At 37.6% G+C, this 19088-nt stretch overlaps 2 protein-coding genes across 4 annotated transcripts; one reads left to right on the top strand and one right to left on the bottom strand.

The window, feature by feature from the left end:
• Positions 1-400: 400 nt before the first annotated feature.
• On the top strand, positions 401-12068 carry tgfb1b (transforming growth factor, beta 1b). Of its 3 annotated transcripts, none has more exons than XM_017493613.3 (8): positions 401-568; positions 1595-1974; positions 6996-7259; positions 7392-7469; positions 7569-7716; positions 7873-8023; positions 8848-8958; positions 9063-12068. In XM_017493613.3, the coding sequence occupies exons 2-8, from the start codon at positions 1632-1634 to the stop codon at positions 9108-9110; spliced, it is 1143 nt and encodes a 380-aa protein (XP_017349102.1). In that variant the 5' UTR covers positions 401-568; positions 1595-1631; the 3' UTR covers positions 9111-12068. The 3 variants fall into 3 exon arrangements, with proteins under 3 accessions (XP_017349102.1, XP_017349103.1, XP_017349101.1); XM_017493614.3 differs by lacking the exon at positions 401-568 and adding an exon at positions 586-894; XM_017493612.3 differs by lacking the exon at positions 401-568 and adding an exon at positions 903-1282.
• Positions 12069-15368: 3300 nt separating this feature from the next.
• On the bottom strand, positions 15369-18537 carry cbr1l (carbonyl reductase 1-like). Its single transcript, XM_017493628.3, has 4 exons — positions 18091-18537; positions 17786-17966; positions 16803-16926; positions 15369-15794 (listed from the first exon to the last, which is right to left on the bottom strand). The coding sequence occupies exons 1-4, from the start codon at positions 18377-18379 to the stop codon at positions 15555-15557; spliced, it is 834 nt and encodes a 277-aa protein (XP_017349117.1). The 5' UTR covers positions 18380-18537; the 3' UTR covers positions 15369-15554.
• Between the last annotated feature and the right edge of the window lie 551 nt (positions 18538-19088).

Raw genomic sequence — 19088 nt, 5'->3', positions numbered from 1 at the left:
TCCTTTCATCACACCACACTATTATTAATTAGTGTCCTATAATGGCACTCCCTATTGTGTTTTATTCTTTATACTCTAACCTCTATGGAGTGGCTAATGGTACTCACAAAACTGCTGGAGAAATCAGTAATGACTGATTCTTTCTACAGAAATCCACAGAATTGTCATCTACGGTAATGTATACAGGTATGTGATAGATTGCACCCCACCATGTTCTGTTGATGGTAGATAATTAGTGTATGATCTAAAAGTCACCCCTTTGATCTGTTACAGATGTTTTTCTATGCTCATTTCCTGGGCGGAAATTTCTCTCTCTCTTTTAGCGTAAAGAAAGGCGGAAAAACAGTTGTGGTTTACCAAAGTTGTCTTGCATGGAACGTTGTGTTCTTACAAATCATTTTTTGTCTACAGTGAGCTCTGACAAGCAAGGGCAGTTAGTAAGACAGAAAAAAGGAACAATGTCAGATTGAAGATGGAACATAACCAAGCGTTGGACACTCAGTTGAACAGGCTTAAAATAGGAACCGCAGCAGCTTTTGCTGCATCAGCGTTCTCACCTTTCTCAAGGGTAGGCTCATGAAACTGCTTCTAGATTGTGGATGGTTGTCGCTTGGGGCATATTGGCATGGTGTCCTGTTTGCATCCCGGTTCCTTTCAGTTTTTTTGAACCAATGACTGATGAGGGGAAAAAAGAGCGAGAAGAGGAGGGAGGAGGGGAAGGACAGAGCTGATCTAAGCCCAGGGGTTTATGTTAGTGAGTGTGCAGTTGGTGTGGGGTTAGGTGTAATCTAGTTCATTTACTTTCCTTTACCCAGGAAGGGATTAACTTGAAATTGAAATAGCATCAGGGTTGCATCTGCCTTCTATAAACCTGGAAGCCAAATTTACAGATAAGTTCGTCAATTTGTTTTGTACTGTATACATCAGATTAAGTGTATCTTCTTGAATCATTTTATTTCTGAAAAGATTACTATAGAATTACTATAAACTTATACATAGATGAAGTGAGCTAAAACTAAGAAAAAAATGGTTGATTTGCTGCATTTGAGGCCATCTGATTAACGGGTTAAATTCAATGGGGAAATTGCTTTGCAGTAAAGGAAGTTTTGTGTCCTTTATGTTAAGCTGTGCTGCTTCCTTTTCCTCTTTCACCCCTTAACTTGAGACTGAAGTGAGGCATATGAAACAAGGAAGCAACACCAAACGCTCCAATAAACTGTTTTATACACTTAAATATTAACATTTTGGACTCGCCGGAACTGTTGAAGTTGCCTCGTGTGCTGTAAGTAATATATTTTAAGAGAGTTCTGCTTCAATCTTGTATTTAGTTTATTGTGTGGCAGCATGCTGCATTCCTGAGAGACTTCATTTTGGGAGCCGTGTGTTTGTCCGATTCAGCAATGCTGCCTGCCAGTAAGACAGATATGGGCAGCAATTTCACAGTGGTGTAGTGAGTCTGATTCTGACCGGGGAGTTTTGAATTCAAGCGACCAGGCAATGGAAAACTTTTTTGGAATCCTCAAGTGGAACAAGCATTAAAAGTGTGTGCGCCTTAAATCTATTTTCTCTCTTGAACTTCCTGGGATTTTTTCAGAGCGTAAAAAGACATCCCCGCAGCACCAGTGTGAACCATGAGGGCACAGAGTTTGCTGTTGGCACTGCTGTGCCTGATGGGATGTGTGGGATACTGTGGAACCTTGTCAACCTGCAAACCCCTGAACCTGGAGCTGGTGAAAAGGAAGCGCATCGAGGCTATCCGTGGACAGATCCTCAGCAAACTACAGCTGGCCAAAGAGCCAGAAGACGACGACGAAGGAGAGGAAGATGAGGTGCCTGCAGAGGTCCTGTCTGTCTACAACAGCACTGTGGATTTGAGTGAGGAGCTGATGCAGAACACCAAGCATGTGGATTCTTTTGCTGCAGAGGAGGAGGCATACTATGCCAAGGAAGTTCATAAGTTTAACATGACTAGGAGTGAGTATTTCCAGGCTGCATGGTTATACCACCATTAGCACAAATACCTCATTAATGTTTCTGTCTACATGACAGAAAGGCACTATAGGAACAGATATACTTAAAATGATGACAATGATAACATGCCATAATTATTAAGGCTTCTTTATTCATTTTGAGGTTTCATACTGGTTAGTACAACCACAAACAGGAAGGAAGGGTGTTTAGTGGCTGCCAGGGGAGTGACTCAGATCCCTTTTTGAGAGACCTCTGGACAACTTGCATGTCCATCACTTAACTGTTATCTCTTAGAACCAGGCTATGATTGTTCATTATTTACACCCATAATAGACAGAAACATTATTAAAAACACACTGACTTTCTACTTTAAACAGAACATGTCAATGATTTCTTATCATTTGTTTGTTTTCTTATTAGTTACAATTATGATTTCTGGTTGAATCTATAGTCTAAAGTTGATCAGCTGGTCAGTTAGATTAAGTTAAAACCATACAGCAGTTTACGTTTGTTTTCTTTGTTTAGCAACAAGTGACATTGAAGACAGGAAGCTTCCATGCACTTGTTTGCAGTTATATATGATCTAGAATATCTCGCACCTCAAACAAACATATCAATCTCTACACTCTTAAAAATAATACAGAACCCTTAAGGGTTCTTTGGTTGTCCCTTTGGGGAAACCCCTAACATTTCTATATAGAACAGAGTCTTCCTCTATCACAAAGGGTTCCAAGTAGAACTATTTTAGGAGGCTGAGAACCTTTGATTATCCAAAGGAAACTTGAAAAGAACCTTCTTTGAAGAGTATCCAAGTTATATCCAAATATAGCAAGTTTTAATAATTTGGTGCATGTACCACACACCCGGGATAATTAAAAAGGGCTCTACTTGAAACCCTTTCTGACAGGGAAACACAGTTATTGGGCTCTACATAGGATATTTAAGGGTTCTCCCAGAAGGACAACCAAAGGACCCTTAAGATTAAACATTTTCTAAGAGTGCATGAAAGAAAACATTTGGTAGTTAGCATTATCAACAGCCAGTTATATATTTACAATAAGCCACTGTGTTAAGCCAGTGGTCATAAATGTTACTGCTGGTACATTTACATCTCCTACAAATAAATGTGGATGTACAACAGGGTGGTGTGATGCAGCCTAATGAACGTTATTGTAACCACCCTGAAGTTGATTATTTTCCAATAATAGAACAATGAAACCAGAGGTGTTTTATTTCTCTTATACCGCAGCAATCTGCCAGGATTTATGATTATCTATTGAAGAATAATGTTTACAGTCCCGTCTAAAACTATTGGAATGGCAAGGCCAATTCATTTGTTTGGGCTATACACTAAAGACATTTGGGTTTGAGATTAAAAGATGGATATGAAATGAGAGTTTACGATTTCAGGCTTTTATTTCTTGGTATTTACATGTAGATGTGTTGAACAACATAAAACATTGACTGTTTTATGTCAGCTCACCCAATTTTTAGGTGAGCAAAAGTATAGGAACACATAAGTCTTGAAGTAAATTAAAGTCAATAACACTTAATATTTGGTTGCATAACCCTGTGGAGGTTGTTGGTGATGTCACTGACTGTTGTTTTTGGGTTATTCTACACAGCTCTCACAATGTTTCTGTCATCAACCGTTGTTTTCCTTGGCCGACCCATTCGGTATCAGTTGCTCAGTACACCAGTGGTTTCATTCTTTTTCAGGAGATCCCAAATTGTTGTATTGGCTATACCCGATGTTTGTGTAATGCCTCTGATTGATTTTCCCTCTTATATCAGCTTCAAAATGGCTTATTTTTCCTCCCATAGACATCTCACTGATCTTCATTTTGGCTTATTCTTTTTAACAAATGTCTTCACAGGTGAAACTGAAGGCTAAAACCAGGACTAGATGCTCAGAGCAATTTAATGTTTACACAGTTAATCTAAAAGAACACACCTGGGTAACAAGAAACACATGTTCATGTCAGTCACATGTTCCAATAATTATGCTGGGTGGTCTGATACAAAATATGCTATGTTCTATGTCATTGCTATGTCAAAATAAATGCTGAAATTGTAAACTCTCTTCACATTAATATTTTGATCTCAAACTGAAATGTCTTCAGTCTACAGCAAAAAAAACACACAGACAAAAATTTTTACTGGCCTTACTGTTCCAATAGTTTCGGAAGGGACTGTACATTTACAGTTGATAGTTACACTTAATGTTGTGGAATGTCCATGAAACAAGGTAGATCCTGTTTTCACTTATGTTATAGCGGTTATACACAGTCATTCCCTTACCAGCCTCTTTTTTCAGTGTTGAAGTTAGTAAGGCCAATGTGCAACAAGTGATGTTACTGAGAAACTGCAAAGCGGAAAGTCCTCAAAATTACAGATTTACCTCTGTTACAGAACACAAACACTGCAGACTCCTTCCATAAATGCTTAATAAACATCTCCTCACAGAAAACTTCACCATATCAACAACTACACGTTTATGTGGATCGTCCAGCATACAAGTCACTCTGCAAATTGTTACTACAGCAAAACGTATTACAGCAGGTACTATTGTCCGAACTGCTGTTATAGAACATTAATCAACACTTTTTGATCTATCGTATCCAAGAATTCAACAGCGCTGTGGTATAACGTAAATAATACACCAAATATGGGAGTTGTATTGTTACTGTAATTTACTCTTCAGTGACAAGTACTTTCACAGAGTTTTACAGACCTGTTGGTTATTGTTATCAGGACCCTTAACCACGCTACTTGTATTTTTTGACTTCCTCAGGAAAATTTCTCAATAATACTGAGCTAGCGGAACAATAATTCTTATAATAGATGAACATCGGTAGGTATTTTTAGTCATTTGCGTGGTTGTTCACACCGTAGCAGAAACCATAGCTCATCGTAGAGCTGAAAACAGCTATTCAACTATATAAAGTTTGTTTTTTATGTTTAACTTAGTGCATCCTAGCGCATGCTTTTTAAATAGTCTACTTAAAACATACATTATTGCATAATGCTTTTTTTTTTTTTTTTTTTTACAAAACATTTACTAGAGTATCTTTGTATCAGAGCACCTCAGATTCAGTTCAGACGATCACTTTATCACTTTCCGTATTTCTCACCCCATTTCACTGCTTTAAAAGTAAAGTGTGATGGTGTGATATGGCAAGAATTCTTTTAATTAAGCAAGTTCATTTAGGCTCTTGATCTGGGGCATAGTGGGGAGGCTAGTTTTATGATGTGTAATTTAGACCATTAGACTAGGTTTGGTGTGCCTGGGTGTTGGTTTTCTGAACTCACAACACTGGAAAACCTCAGACAGCATCAACCACTGCACACTTTCCTCTACTTACTTCCTCAACTTTCATGCAGTCCTTTGCCTCTTCTATCATTACGTTTTTCTATAGTGAACCTATAGTGAAATGTTGTGCAGTCACAGATTTATTTGAAGGGGAAAGATTGGTGTGTTGCTCTGTGGTGGTACAGTGTGGTTTGATGTGGACCATTTTCTCAGAGCCTTGGCCAGGGTGTAATTACTGTCAGATAGAGGGATAATTTTGCGTGACACTGGCAGAGGTGGTGAGCACTAGGCTTGCTGCCAAACCTTCAACCTTCCCCACCAACTTTGGACTATTTCTAAAGTTCTGTCTGCATTTCTGAAAATAAAGTCACTTGTAGAAATAATTCTTGCTCTTTTGTCTTAATATTTCACTGATGTGCATTTTGACTGAGACTACATATCTAGTTCCACCCTTTTACTATAAAAAGGTGTTGAGGGGAAAAACTAGATCTTTTTCACTATAGATTTCAGTTTTATTTCCTCTATGCACATTGTCTCTCACTGCTCTCTTTGTCTGCTTGTCTACATGGATTGTAGACAAAAAACAAACAAACAAACAGCTGAAGTGAAATAATTCTGAAACAATTTTATTGCCATTTTGGCCTTCATCATTCATGTAATATAATATCTTCTTTCAGAAAACACAGTTCAGCAGGGTGTTTGGTGCCAGGGGCGTTAGCTGGACTGTTAATCATCCGGGGCTGAGCCCAGATTCTTGTCCATGAAAAAACCTTTTAAAACTTACTTCTAAATAGACTGTTTGCATACAGTTTTTTCTCTGCATGTGAGGGCTAATTGCTTTAAAATGTAAAAATTGGACAAAAAGTTGACAAAAAGTAGCCTATTTGTTATAAAACTTGCCTCAGATGTTATCAGTTTACAGGACTACCAAACCAATAAAATATGAAACTTATCTAACATGATACTAAGTTAGTTTCAGAGGATGTTAGTGTTTCAATTTGAAAATAAAAATTAAAAAAAATAATAAAAAATTAATCGGTGTATATCTGTTTTTCACCTTACACTGACTGTGTGAGCTAGCATTTGGATTGAGAACTGTCAGCCAATAAGACACGAGTATTTCCACTTATGTCCCTGTAAACCCTGCCTGATTGGTCTCGCCTCACTGAAGATACAAAATTACAACACCGTCTTCTTTGACTGACGTTCAGTGCTGTAATGACAAACTGCTCCAAGTGGTCAAGGCTAAAGAAAAAATCTTTGGGGCTACAGCCCTGAATGCCGAGGCCAGGTTACACCCCTGTTTGGTACCATTGGGTAACGAATACCAAGAAAGAAGTGAAATAGAGGTTGAGACTCATTAACAAATTGTGATCAGATTATATTAATAATATTTTCAATTTATATAGCATCCTGCTCACTCTTAATGGTAGTTTATCATATCCAAGAGGTGATAGTGTTATTACTACAGAAACTACTCATTTCTGTAGTAATAGCTCATTCACAAGAACTTGTATGGCAGACAATCTACATGATCTAAGGGTAATAATAAATGGATAAAAAATATATTGTAATTTAACAAAGAAAAAACAGATGGTGACGTTTTCTGTATGGAGATGTTTATATAATAGTTTTGGAAGGAGTCTACAGTGTCAATACTTTGATTATAAGTATGAAAGTAAACACATTCATTTTTTTTTGTCTTTTATAGTTATGAATAAAATGGTGATGCTGTTTGACGTCAGTGCAATGAAAGGAGTTTTGGGCTCAAACCGTATTGTTTCCCAGGCTGAGCTCCGTCTTCTCATCAGGGACCCTACAATAGCTCCTGGCAATCAGCAGAGGTTAGAGCTTTACGAAGGGGACGGGGACAAGGCTCAGTACCTGAATTCACAATTTATCACCAGTGAGTTCAACAGCAAATGGATATCCTTTGATGTGACACAGACTGTGAAAAACTGGCTGAAAAATCCTGGTAAGTTTATTCAGTCTTTCACAGAATCAGTTCATATCTCAGTTCTACACGAGCAAGAATGTAATGAAGTTTAAGTTGTTATTTTTAAAGTATACCATGCATTAGTGATTAATTGTGCTGTGTCAACCACAGAGAAGGAAAAAGCATTAGAGGTGAAGTTACATTGTGGGTGTGGGGAGAAAGAAAAAAAGATGCCTTTCCACATTTCAGGTTTGTAATATGAAGAGCAAATTCATCCCAGTGATATTGAGTATATGTTTTTAGGTTGTTGTTTTTTTTTTAATCCTGTATTGATTGATGTACATTCAGGCATATACAGTGAGAGAGGAGACAAAGAAGCTCTACTAGCCAAAATGACAAAGCCATACATTCTGGTAATGTCACTTCCTGCAGACCGTGTCCATGAGGTCAGCTCGCGGAGGAAACGGCAAGCTACAGGAGATGCAGATTGTTCTGAGTTGAGCACTTTTAAAGTATTTATATTACTCAATAAAAAATCTAAATAAATATTTAATTTCTTGTATTGTTTTTTTTTTTTAATGTGCTCTCTATCTCTCTCTCCATTTCTCTCCATTTCAGCATCCTCACTGTCTCTTCCTTATGTTTTATCCAGGCAGTCAGATATTTGCTGTGTGAGAAGACTTTATATAGACTTCCGTAAAGACCTAGGTTGGAAATGGATACACCAACCCTCCGGCTATTATGCAAACTACTGTATCGGCTCCTGTTCGTTTGTCTGGAACACGGAAAATAAGTACTCACAGGTAACATGCATAGCTGAACAAATGTGAGATATTTTAAACGTTATTTTTTCTCTTAAAAAGTAGACACATGTACCATAATGCAAGAAATTAGAACACTGTCAGAATGTTGCTGTGGTATAAGAGGAATAAAACACATCCAAATGTGTGCTTCAGGTTTTCAGGTCACTTCAGAACATAGATGTGATACCAATAATCATACACAATATATGTGATTACTTTAAAAAGGCTATATGTAAGAAATAAAACACAATGGGGCATGACGTTGTAGTGGGAAAGAAATCTAAATCTTGGGGTGATTCCAATAGCTAAATTTCATCCCGTGTCTATGTCTGCATGTACACTGAGGTGACGGCAACAATCATTTCAAATTTTAGTCCCAGTTTAAGTTTACTTTTCCCAGCTAGGCTGGCCATTTTTCTTGCAATTGAGCATACCATAATCTCAGAGTGTATGTTATTTCACCATAGAGTCAATTCCTCTAATTATAACCATTCAGTATAGGTTGGTGAATCTTATTTGAAGCCATTTCTGTTTTGACTGCCACAAGGAATATCTAAAGCAGACATTTCTGTTTGCTGTTTTGCAATTTATGTGGGCCGGCCCTGAGAACAACAAAAATGTTTTTTTGTGTGGTTTTCTATCTAGTAATTCTTTACAGTATCTGTATAGTCACTTCTTTCCAGATTTAGTACGAATAGTGCACTACTATTTTCTGAAACAAACATAAGAATTGTGCATTTCACCAAACCCTGCTCTAGTTCTATCAATAAGATCATGCATGGAACGATTTACAAAAAATATATAAATTGCATTTATATAAACAGGTGATGGCGCTGTATAAACATCACAATCCTGGAGCATCAGCCCAACCCTGCTGTGTGCCGCAGGTCCTGGAACCTTTACCCATCCTGTACTATGTGGGGAGGCAACATAAGGCCAGTATAATAACATTATGCACTACTGTCCAGCAGGGAAATCTTCACTTACTTGTAAAGAAATGTACATTAATCTGTTTGGTACAATTTTGGATCTTCCACAGGTAGAACAGCTGTCAAATATGATCGTCAAGACTTGCAAATGTAGCTGAATGACGTGTGGTCTTCGGAGTCTCTTGCTGAGAGGAAAGAGGACTCAAATGTATTGAGAGGAAGAAGAAGGGTGTGAATGGAGGGACAGTTCTTACAGTTATTGTCTTTGGATATTTTGTGTTTTCATTTTTTTCTTAGTGAAGGTTACACTTACATTCCTCATTCTGATACCTATTGATGATAAAATTAATATTAAAAAATATGCTTTATGGTCAATAAATAATATAATAATATGATGGGGCTTTAAGGGATAAAATCCCTTCTAAATTTCCCTGGTACATTACAGACTTTCATTGTTAAATGTGGCAAACAGACACGCCTTGTTGAACTTGACCAGTTGGTTGTGTTTTTTCATGTGGCCTTATAAAGTATGTGTTGGGCTGTAATGGAATATCGGTACGTATTTAAGATAAAACAAGGAAATATTTGTATTCACTCCATTATAGTTTTTTGAAAAGGCAGTATTCAGAATACAGTTATATTATTATTTTGTTTAATAGATATGTAATGCATGTGCACATTTTTTTTCATTTGCACATGGTTAGTCAGAATTTAGCATAGTTAAATTTCTTAACCAGCATTATTTATTAACCATTATAACATTGACCATTTGCAGGAATGATGGAGCTCATACACACACTAAATATTAGCTAATGAAAGGCTGATAAAGGCAGTAAATACTAACATTGTCTGTTTGCCCCCAAAAGTGAAAAAGAAAACTTTTTATTCTTTCCATACCAACTGAGATACTGGGGCAACACAGACATTTTGACAGTTGGTGTCTGATCACAAAGTGAATTGGTTAGACTTTTGTCCATTTCACCATGGCATGTAGCTAGGCAACAACTTGACCAAAGTGTGGCAATTACTGTGTGAGGAAATCACCCTTAGCTAGCAAGTTTCTAGGCTGTATCACACAGACTGCACAGACTCCTCACCCAGCATATTTTTTGCAGAAAGAAAGCCAAGCCAAAATGAAAAAAAAACAACATTGCCACTGTTTATGGAAATGTATGATTAATTATTTAATTTCATTAAAACATGATCTTGGCAGCTACAGAGCATTTTTAAACCAGCCCATAGTGTAAGAGTGGCAACTCTGCCAACCCTGTTATTATCTGCCCTATCTGTTGCTTCGGTTAAATGAAAATATTCATGTAGCAAGCATAGGGGCAGTGTGATTCTTGGCACACTGACCACTATTAATGCCTGTTACAATTCCCATTTTTGACCATAATAAGACTATGGAGCTAAGTGGGGGCAGTGAGCACCTTCCCCATGATTGTGCAACATCTAGAAAGGCAACCAAATTGATAGTACAGTTATATCTGTCAAATTGAAACATTAAAAAAAATTGTTGGTAATTAGTAATTCAATGTAATTAAAAATGCATGGACTGTGAATGAGGAAAATGAACATTTATTGAAAAGTTGATGTATATTGTGCCCTTATGGATGAACTGCCAGTCTCTCTGATAATACATAATGCAATTTCTAATAATTCCACGTATCTTGGTGTTCATCAGGATTGAAAAGCACTGTAAATGCATGCTTGATTGTTGCTTTATCAGCACTGTATTTAGCTATAATTATGGCAGTCTTACCAAACAAGTCCTCGGGGAACCCTAAACAGCCCACATTTCTTTCTTTCCCAGCTTCTGGCACAGCTGTATTCAGTGTTCATAACTGTGTGGTGGACTAGGAACGTCTTCATATGGTCAAATTTTGCCATTTTGTATTTTATATAGTTCTGAAAACATCAGACTTTTCTGAACTGAAATTGGTGTCTTATTTGTGAGTATATCGATTTCAAGTAGCATTTTAAAGGTGCCTTGCAGACCGTTTGATCACAAAGTGAATTGATCAGGCATATGCTTCACTATAGCACATACAGTGTGTAGCTATCCAACAACTTGATCAAAGCCTGACATTCATTGTGTGAGAAAATGCAAACTCAGCTAGCAAGGTTTTAGACATCTTTATACTGAGTATCTTAGTTAAACTGGCTCCCCATGGTCTCTGCAGACAGATCCCAAGGCAAGGTTAGAACATAGCCTAAATATAATTCCATGCTGTTTTTATGAAAAAAATGGTACATTTTCCAAAATTTGGGTTTTTCCCAGACTGACACACAATTGCTTAGTTTAGCTAGGGGTTGTGGGATTTTATTCTAAACAAGTAAGAACACACCTAATTTCAGTTGTCTATGCAATTTGTCTTGTCAAACAGCTGATGAGATGGATCCAGTGTGGATCCTGCTGGGTTGTAAACCTGCAGCCTCATCATTAGATAAGATTTAGTGCATTGGGAGCTTGGAGAGGTGGAATGTCAGCCATTAGGAATCTCTGAAGATCAGTGTAGGGAAACACTTGATAGCATTTCTGGCTTTGCTTTATATGTAGGAATTTTAGATTTTAAGGAGTACATGTTGAGCTTTACGTCTGACTTATCTTGAAATTTTGTTCTATTGTTTATTGTTTAAACGTTCTGCTTGGGACAGTGCTGTGCTCTCTGACATTTTTTGTAAACGAAAAAACTATAGCATATGCAATGTGAATATTAGTAAAGCATTAAGCAAACCCATATTTAAGGCTATTGTTATCCACTGTTAAATGTACAGTAGTGTTAAATGTACAAGTGTACAATATTCCACAAGCCCATCTCTACATGTGTTCCAGGTGTTCAGGAAACAAGATATCCTGTCAACAAGTTTTATTGTGATTATAGACTCAGCAAACATACAAAGCACAGTGGGATCCTGTTGACACATCAGTCATCTGCAGGACCATAATATACTGTACAGCTTAGATGTTATATTTGTGTTGTTTTACAGCTTTTAGTGCTGATCTCAAGACAAATGTTTAATATGTAAATGCAAAGAGATGCTGAAATGTATGTAACAGCAATATATTCACACACAAGCCCGAGTGTATTAAAACAAAAAGAAAATCTGACCAATCCTAAAATCATGTTCTGTTTTGTTCAAAAATAAATAAAACTAAATCAACATAATGCAGTGGTAAAAGCAAAAAGCATCTATTAGGCCACTTTGGTAACAATTGCAAAGTGTCCAAACCTTGTGCCACTAAACTGATCTACTGTCGATGCAACATTGAAAGATGCACGAAAACTAAGTGTGCTTTCACACTCTGTTTCACAGAATGTGCAATGTGCATATTGTAAGCATGACAACGCTTTTACTAATAATAGCTAGTATAGGCTGACTTGCTAGCCTTGCTTGCTCTAGAAATATAGACTGTAAGAACGTGCTGGAACAGTCAGCATTTTACTAATATATAATTAATTAATTCATTCATTCATCTTCAGTATCCACTTTATCCTGGTCAGGGTCAAGCTGGATCCAGAGCCTTGGTATCACTGGGCATAGACACAAGGCCCTAAATAGAAAGCCAGTTCATCACAGGGTACCGTGCACACACACTTGCACACAGCCTGGCCTTTTAATGTAGCCTATCTGCCTTCCAACATGTTTTTGAGAGGTTGGAGGAAACAAGAAAGCACAGACAGTAACCTGAGCTCAAGCTCATACCGGGGACCATGGAGCTGTGAGGTGGCAACAATACCAGCTCTACCACCATGCCACCCTAATGTGTAATTCATTTCACAGTTTTACCTGTATTTATTTATTTATTTATTTAAACCTGAAGCAAACAGCATATTAGTGAGACTAAATTATACTCATATACGTCATACACTTTATTTCTTAACAGGTTTTCCCACAGTATTTCTGTAACTACCAGCAAGGCTAGAAAAAGACTTAAGTAGTGCCTTCGAAGTGCTTAAACAGAGGCTTGGTCAACCTTCAGATCTTGATGTTTTCCATGTAACACAGGAGCAAACTCCCTCATAAAGAACACAACTTTTGTTCTGTATGTTCTACAGTAGGCTAAACAAGATGATAGACAATGTGACTAGTTGAGCCATTTTTACATCATCATTTGATACTGATGTCAAAGAAGAAATGCCCTTACTTTTCTTTTTTTTTTCTTTCTTTTTTTTTGCAATCAATACCATTTTGTTTCTCATGGAATATAGAGTTCCACAAGGTATGACGGTGTGATGCTGCCCTCTAGTGCACATTTAATGTTGAGGAACATTCACAAAATAAGGTTCTTCCTGTTATCACTATACTTAATTTATAGCAACTATAAACATGCCCCTACCGGCCTTAAGGTTAATAAGACAAAACTGCAGCTTGTCATGATACAGACTAACCACAAAATGCAAACTCTTCTGTTATGAAGACTTTCCCATGGAGGAAAATAAAGTTACATCTTTTTCCACATTTTATTTTTTTTTACAAAGTGCTGCTCTTAAATTTTTGCTGCTCTTAAAGTTATTTAAGAACCTTTCAAAGACGTTTACCTACTCTGAAACGGACACCAAACCATGCCATGTCAGTGAGTAACGGAAACCATAAGGTGCAGTGAAAGTGAGATTTTGTTGTTAATTCAGGACTGTAGTTTAATTATCAGTGCTTTTTGTGCATCCATAAAAATTAATTCATAAATAATTATATATAGGCTAATATTTAAACTAACACACACACACACACACACACACACACACACACACACACACACACCCCTTCGATAATGTAAGGTTTTAGTCTAAAGTTTAGAACACTTTTGTTTGTGGATTTTATTTTAAATAAATGAAAAAATGGTATTCTAAGTTTGGATAATCGTTGGGGTGCAGCCCTACAATTATTTCAAATGATTGTATTCAACTGAGGATTTGAACAGAAGAATAGCCAGAATGGCCCACTGCCTCATCAGATTTTTATGAAATAATTTAATTCATTCATACACAAAACAGTGAAAACCTTCATATTTCGGCTGATGAAAGGGAAACCGGGCCTACTCTAATTCCTATGATTAATGATAACGTGTACAGTAAACAGCCATGATTTTGCTAAGTTTTATCATTACATTGAAAAATGACTTTGTTTTAGCATTGTACCATGCATTCCTCAATTCCTCGATTTTCATAATCGATTATTATACATTTTTATCAATTAGTTGTTGCAGCTCTAATTGTATGATTAGGTGTTGTATAAGTAGGTAGTCAACCTCTGACAAACAATTCTAATGATTCTCCTAATAGATTTAAAAGAAGTCTAAGCTCAAACAATTGGTGTGATTTGTACGTTTCTTCTGAAAGAATATTTTGTACTAATTTCATTGGTAAGACATTTCTTCACAATTTAAAAATCAGTACAAATATAGGACTATACAGCCTATAGCAAACCATGTTTGGATTGATAGACTTGTGTTGAATTGATAGACCTGAAGTGTATTAGGCCATAAGTAGGCTTACTGAAATGGCAAAAGAACAAGCCTCTTGATTGATAGCCATGACCACTTTCTGCAATCATTCAAATTCTTTTGAGTGACTGGCATTTTAGTTTTCTTCTCAAGCCCCCGACCACCCTGTTTTACCCAGAACCACCCACTGTTCACTTTCTGGCCTTGCCACTGTTTTTAAGTGATAACTCAGGCCCTAAAATCTGTTTATTATGAATCTTAGATTATGTGAAGAATAGTCCCTGTGATCTGTGATCTATGAATGAGATTTCCCTGTGATTTGCTGTGACACTACTGTCAGAGCTGCTGTTATACAAAATTTGCATCTTCTGATCAAGCTGATTCAGGAATTCAACAGCACTGTCCATCCATCCATCCATCTTCTATACCACTTATCTTTTTCAGGGTCACGGGGAACCTGGAGCCTATCCCAGGGAGCATTGGGCACAAGGCAGGGTACACCCTGGACAGGGTGCCAATCCATCGCAGGGCACACAATCACACACACACTCACGCAACCATTCATACACTACGGACACTTTAGACATGCCAATCAGCCTACCATGCATGTCTTTGGGCTGGGGGAGGAAACCGGAATACCTGGAGGAAACCCCCGCAGCATGGGGAGAACATGCAAACTCCCAACAGAAGTGTAGTATCAAATATTACAAAATATTATAGTCACCCAGTCAGTTTTTTCTTGTTTATAATATACTACTTAAATTTGCTAAAATAAGCTTGACCTTCCTGGCAATGGCAGATTTGTGGCAAATATTGCAATCACACCTTCTCTAAAACTATAGTGTAACAATTATCTGTTGTCAGATTATTATTGCTTTTATGGAATGGTTTTCTGAAGAGGTAAAAATGACTCAGACAACCAGGTGGCCAAAATTGTACAGCGTGAACCCAGCTTAAGACGCATAACTAATAACAGTACATCAACACATTTTATTATTAAACATATAATTGTAGGAAAAATATTTCATGTCAGATCCGATACTATTATTATTTCAAGCAAGATTAACAAAAATGAGATTGCATTATCCAGTAGAAATTAATCAGAAGTTTTAATGCATTTTATTCTGCTTACATTATTTATACTCTATTTTCCACTCTACCATTCCTGCACCGCTTTGTCCCAAACCAACTGTCCATGTGGCTCCTTGGCTCCATCTGGCAACAATGCCAGGTACACCGGAGTTTCCGCTCCTTCCTCTGGGCTTTTGGGGGCATCTGGACCAGCCATGTCTGTTCTAACCCAGCCTGGGCAACAGGCATTGAGGAGGATGCCATCACCGGGTCTGGTTTCATTAAGAACCCGTGCCTGGATCCTTGAAAGAACAGTCACACCTATCTAAAAGAATCAGAACAAACAGTCACTTTTTACCCTGTTCTGCACTAACTGTTTCAGACCTACATTACAAGCCCTTCAGGTTTGTATACCTTTGTTTTGAATGATCATGGCATTTTTTGAAAAACAATTCAAGCATAGATTCAGGTTCAGTAGAGGATCGGCGAACGATATAGGTCACTAAGGGCGACCTATTAGTACATTCGTTAAGTCTGAATCAGAGCAAATTTTTTGGTTTGTATGCACACAGCACATAATTAAACAAACCAAAATGCAAAATACATTGTCTGACGGGTGTGGGGGGCTGAAAACGTAGTTGCAAAACTTAGCACAAAGAACACACATGGTATTTCTGCAGTTCTGCAGCTCTGTTCTTTGGTTTGGTTTATGCCTCCCAGCTTAGTTTATAACTCGCATCTGCAAAATTTTTTGCCTGCAACCCAAAATACACAGTATGTTTGGTTCCGTTCCTGCAGTTGGGTTGATTCAGTGTTGAATTGCTTTCCCACTGTAATTAAGCCATGCTACGACTGAGACAATTGTTTTGGATTGTATTTGAATGTAGTTGTTGTGTCCTCTCCTGCCTAAAGCACTGCACAGTGTGAGAAAACACACGAAGCCTCTATTCAGACAGACTAAATGCTGTATATGTGAATGCATGCTAAAAAATTACTGTAGACTATAAAAAACAATATTTGTCCATAAACAAGTCTATTGTTGAGGGACTGACTACTAATGAGTCTGCACACACCGGTTACATCATCTGAGAATGATCCATATAACAAAAAAACAAAAAACATGACCCCGTAGAATATATAAACCATTAATATTATTTAAGGCAGTATTCACTTAAATTAATATTAACTGAATTTAAGAATTATATCAAATAATTAGACAATATTAGATGGCTTGAATGGATTCTTTACACAATCATTTGGATTTCTTTCTTTCTTTATAATAGTTAGATGAGAGTATCAGCATTGTCAAAATAATTAAGCTTGTGAACAGTACCTTGGTGGGACCATAAGCAGTGCTTGGCCAACCCTGAGCCTCATGAGCTCCACTTTGTGCAGCAGTAACAAACTCCCTCATCAGTAAGCAGAGCTCCTCCTCTGACATGTCTGTTCTTCTAAACCTGACACAAACAACATATGATCAAAATTTGTTTAAAATGAAAGGCATACTAGACAGTCATTGCAGACACAAGAATATATGAAAAATATGGTTCCATATATATATATATATATATATATATATATATATATATATATATATATATATATATATATATATATATATAAAAGGGGCCATAATCATGAAAGTGGCATAATCAATATTTTTAAAACTCATTTCCAAGGTACACTGCAGTACTCTGCAGAGGTTTTCCCTTAAAGTGGGGAGGTTCTGACCTAGTGGGCGGACCTCAGGTGGTTCAGTCTTGTGACTGGGTGGGCCAGGAATATGGCCAGATTGGTTCAAACTGCCAGGAAGGATATAGTAACTCATATAATCATCTATGAGCGACCATGGTGAGCAGAAAAGCATCAACCGTTGAGGTGGATGGGCTACAACAGCAGAAGACCACACTGGGATCCACTCCTGTCAGCCAAGAACGGGAATCTGAGGCTGAGGAATCTGGGCACAGACTCACCCAAACTGTTTAGAAAAAAAAAATCACCTGAATTTTTTTTTCCCCAGTCTTCAACTGTCCAGTATCGGTGAGCCTGCGCCCATGACAGCCTCAGATTGATTTTGTCGGCCAATTAATAACTACATGAATGCAGGTATTCCTAATGAATGACCATAATTAGATTAAGGTTGTTGTTTACATTAGTTTCTTAATCAAATTATGGTCTTAATTAGATTAAGAGTGGATTATTGTTGTCCATGTAAACGCAGTCACAAATCATGCACAACATGACCAAGGATGAACTAACAACAACATGAGGACCTAACAAAGCTGAAAAAGAGTTAGATGAGTTGAGGTTGTATACTTTGCCTGGAGTTCTGGGCTACATTGATCCAGAGACTGTTTGCTGAAGAAGCTGGACACATTGACTACACGAGCGTTAGTTTTCAGCAGGGGGAACAGCGCGCGACACACCCACAGTGTTCCCCAAAAATTGGTGCGCATGGTGACGTCAACCTGTTCCCCAAAAGACTCTGGGGCATTCGCTAATAAACAGAGACAGGAAATTATGTTTTTTTTTTTGTTTGTTTGTTTTTTTGCTGGTAAACTATTGTGCACGCGAATTGAAGTAAATTTACACATGCATTTAATGTGCGCGTGTGAATCAACCTTTGTAAGCGATTCCAGCGTTGTTGACGAGCACATCCAGGCCTCCGTATTTCTCCTTCAGAAACTTCCCGAGCGCCAGACTGCTGCTTTGCTCGCAGATGTCGAGTTGATGGAAGAGGACATTTTTGAAGCCCTCGGCTTTCATCAGCTCTAGTGTCTTCTTTCCCAGCGCTTCATTGCGAGCGGTGAGAAGAACGTCTCCGCTGTAACCAGCTTTACAAAGTCCTTTCACTATGGCCAGTCCGATGCCTTTGTTGGAACCGGTGACAACAGCGACCTTTGTAGACATGTTTTGCTCCTGTGCAACAATTAACCTATACAAAGGACCCAGTGGTTAGTAGCATAAAGTAGTTGCGTCCCAAATGACACACTCTGTACTCAACCGTGTAGTGTATAACTTTTACAAGGTTATTTGTTCCTTCAGCATCGGAGTCTGAAAGCCCCGCCCCCTCGGCACGTATTCTAAGCTGCGACAGATGAGTGCATGAACATTGTCCAACATTCCACACTTCCGGGGTTTTTTTTCGGTTTAGTAAGTGGTTTATCAATCGGGTATATAAAGTGTACTTTATCTATTTGGAATTTGAACACACTGACCATATGTCGTCCAGGAAGTCAACTCTTTGAATCGGATCCTATAGGTTGAGAGCCGACTCACATACACTGCAGCTAGAAAGTTTGTAAAACCTGTAAAATGTTCTGTATTTCTGCATAAATTTGACCTGCAATGTGATCAGATATTTATCCGAGTCTTAAAACTAGATCAAGAAAAACCCAATAAACCAAATGATGCAAAAACACTATCGTTTTTACATTTATTTATTGAGCAAAATGATCAAATATTAGGCCTAAATATCTTTGACAAAAATGTATGTGAACCCTTGCCTTCAGTAACATTAGTAAAACAGTGATTACAAACATTATAATAACAAGATATAGTAGTTGTGTAAAACTGTTATTGACTACTGTTATTGACCTTTATTACAGCTCTGATCACT

The sequence above is a fragment of the Ictalurus punctatus genome, chromosome 18 (assembly GCF_001660625.3).
Source record: "Ictalurus punctatus breed USDA103 chromosome 18, Coco_2.0, whole genome shotgun sequence".
Lineage (NCBI taxonomy): Eukaryota > Metazoa > Chordata > Actinopteri > Siluriformes > Ictaluridae > Ictalurus > Ictalurus punctatus.
Note: the sequence above shows the minus strand (reverse complement) of the source record. Positions and strands in the feature narration are given on the sequence as shown.

Bases quoted from the DNA above. Each gene is read 5' to 3' on its own strand.
- tgfb1b (XM_017493613.3), top strand. From the start codon at position 1,632: ATGAGGGCACAGAGTTTGCTGTTGGCACTGCTGTGCCTGATGGGATGT. The intron at 1,975-6,995 runs GTGAGTATTTCC...TGTCTTTTATAG, and splicing joins TAAGTTTAACATGACTAGGA to TTATGAATAAAATGGTGATG. The intron at 8,959-9,062 runs GCCAGTATAATA...GATCTTCCACAG, and splicing joins ATGTGGGGAGGCAACATAAG to GTAGAACAGCTGTCAAATAT.
- cbr1l (XM_017493628.3), bottom strand. From the start codon at position 18,379: ATGTCTACAAAGGTCGCTGTTGTCACCGGTTCCAACAAAGGCATCGGA. The intron at 16,927-17,785 runs GTATACAACCTC...TGTTTGTGTCAG, and splicing joins AGCCCAGAACTCCAGGCAAA to GTTTAGAAGAACAGACATGT. The intron at 15,795-16,802 runs GTACTGTTCACA...TGATTCTTTTAG, and splicing joins CTGCTTATGGTCCCACCAAG to ATAGGTGTGACTGTTCTTTC.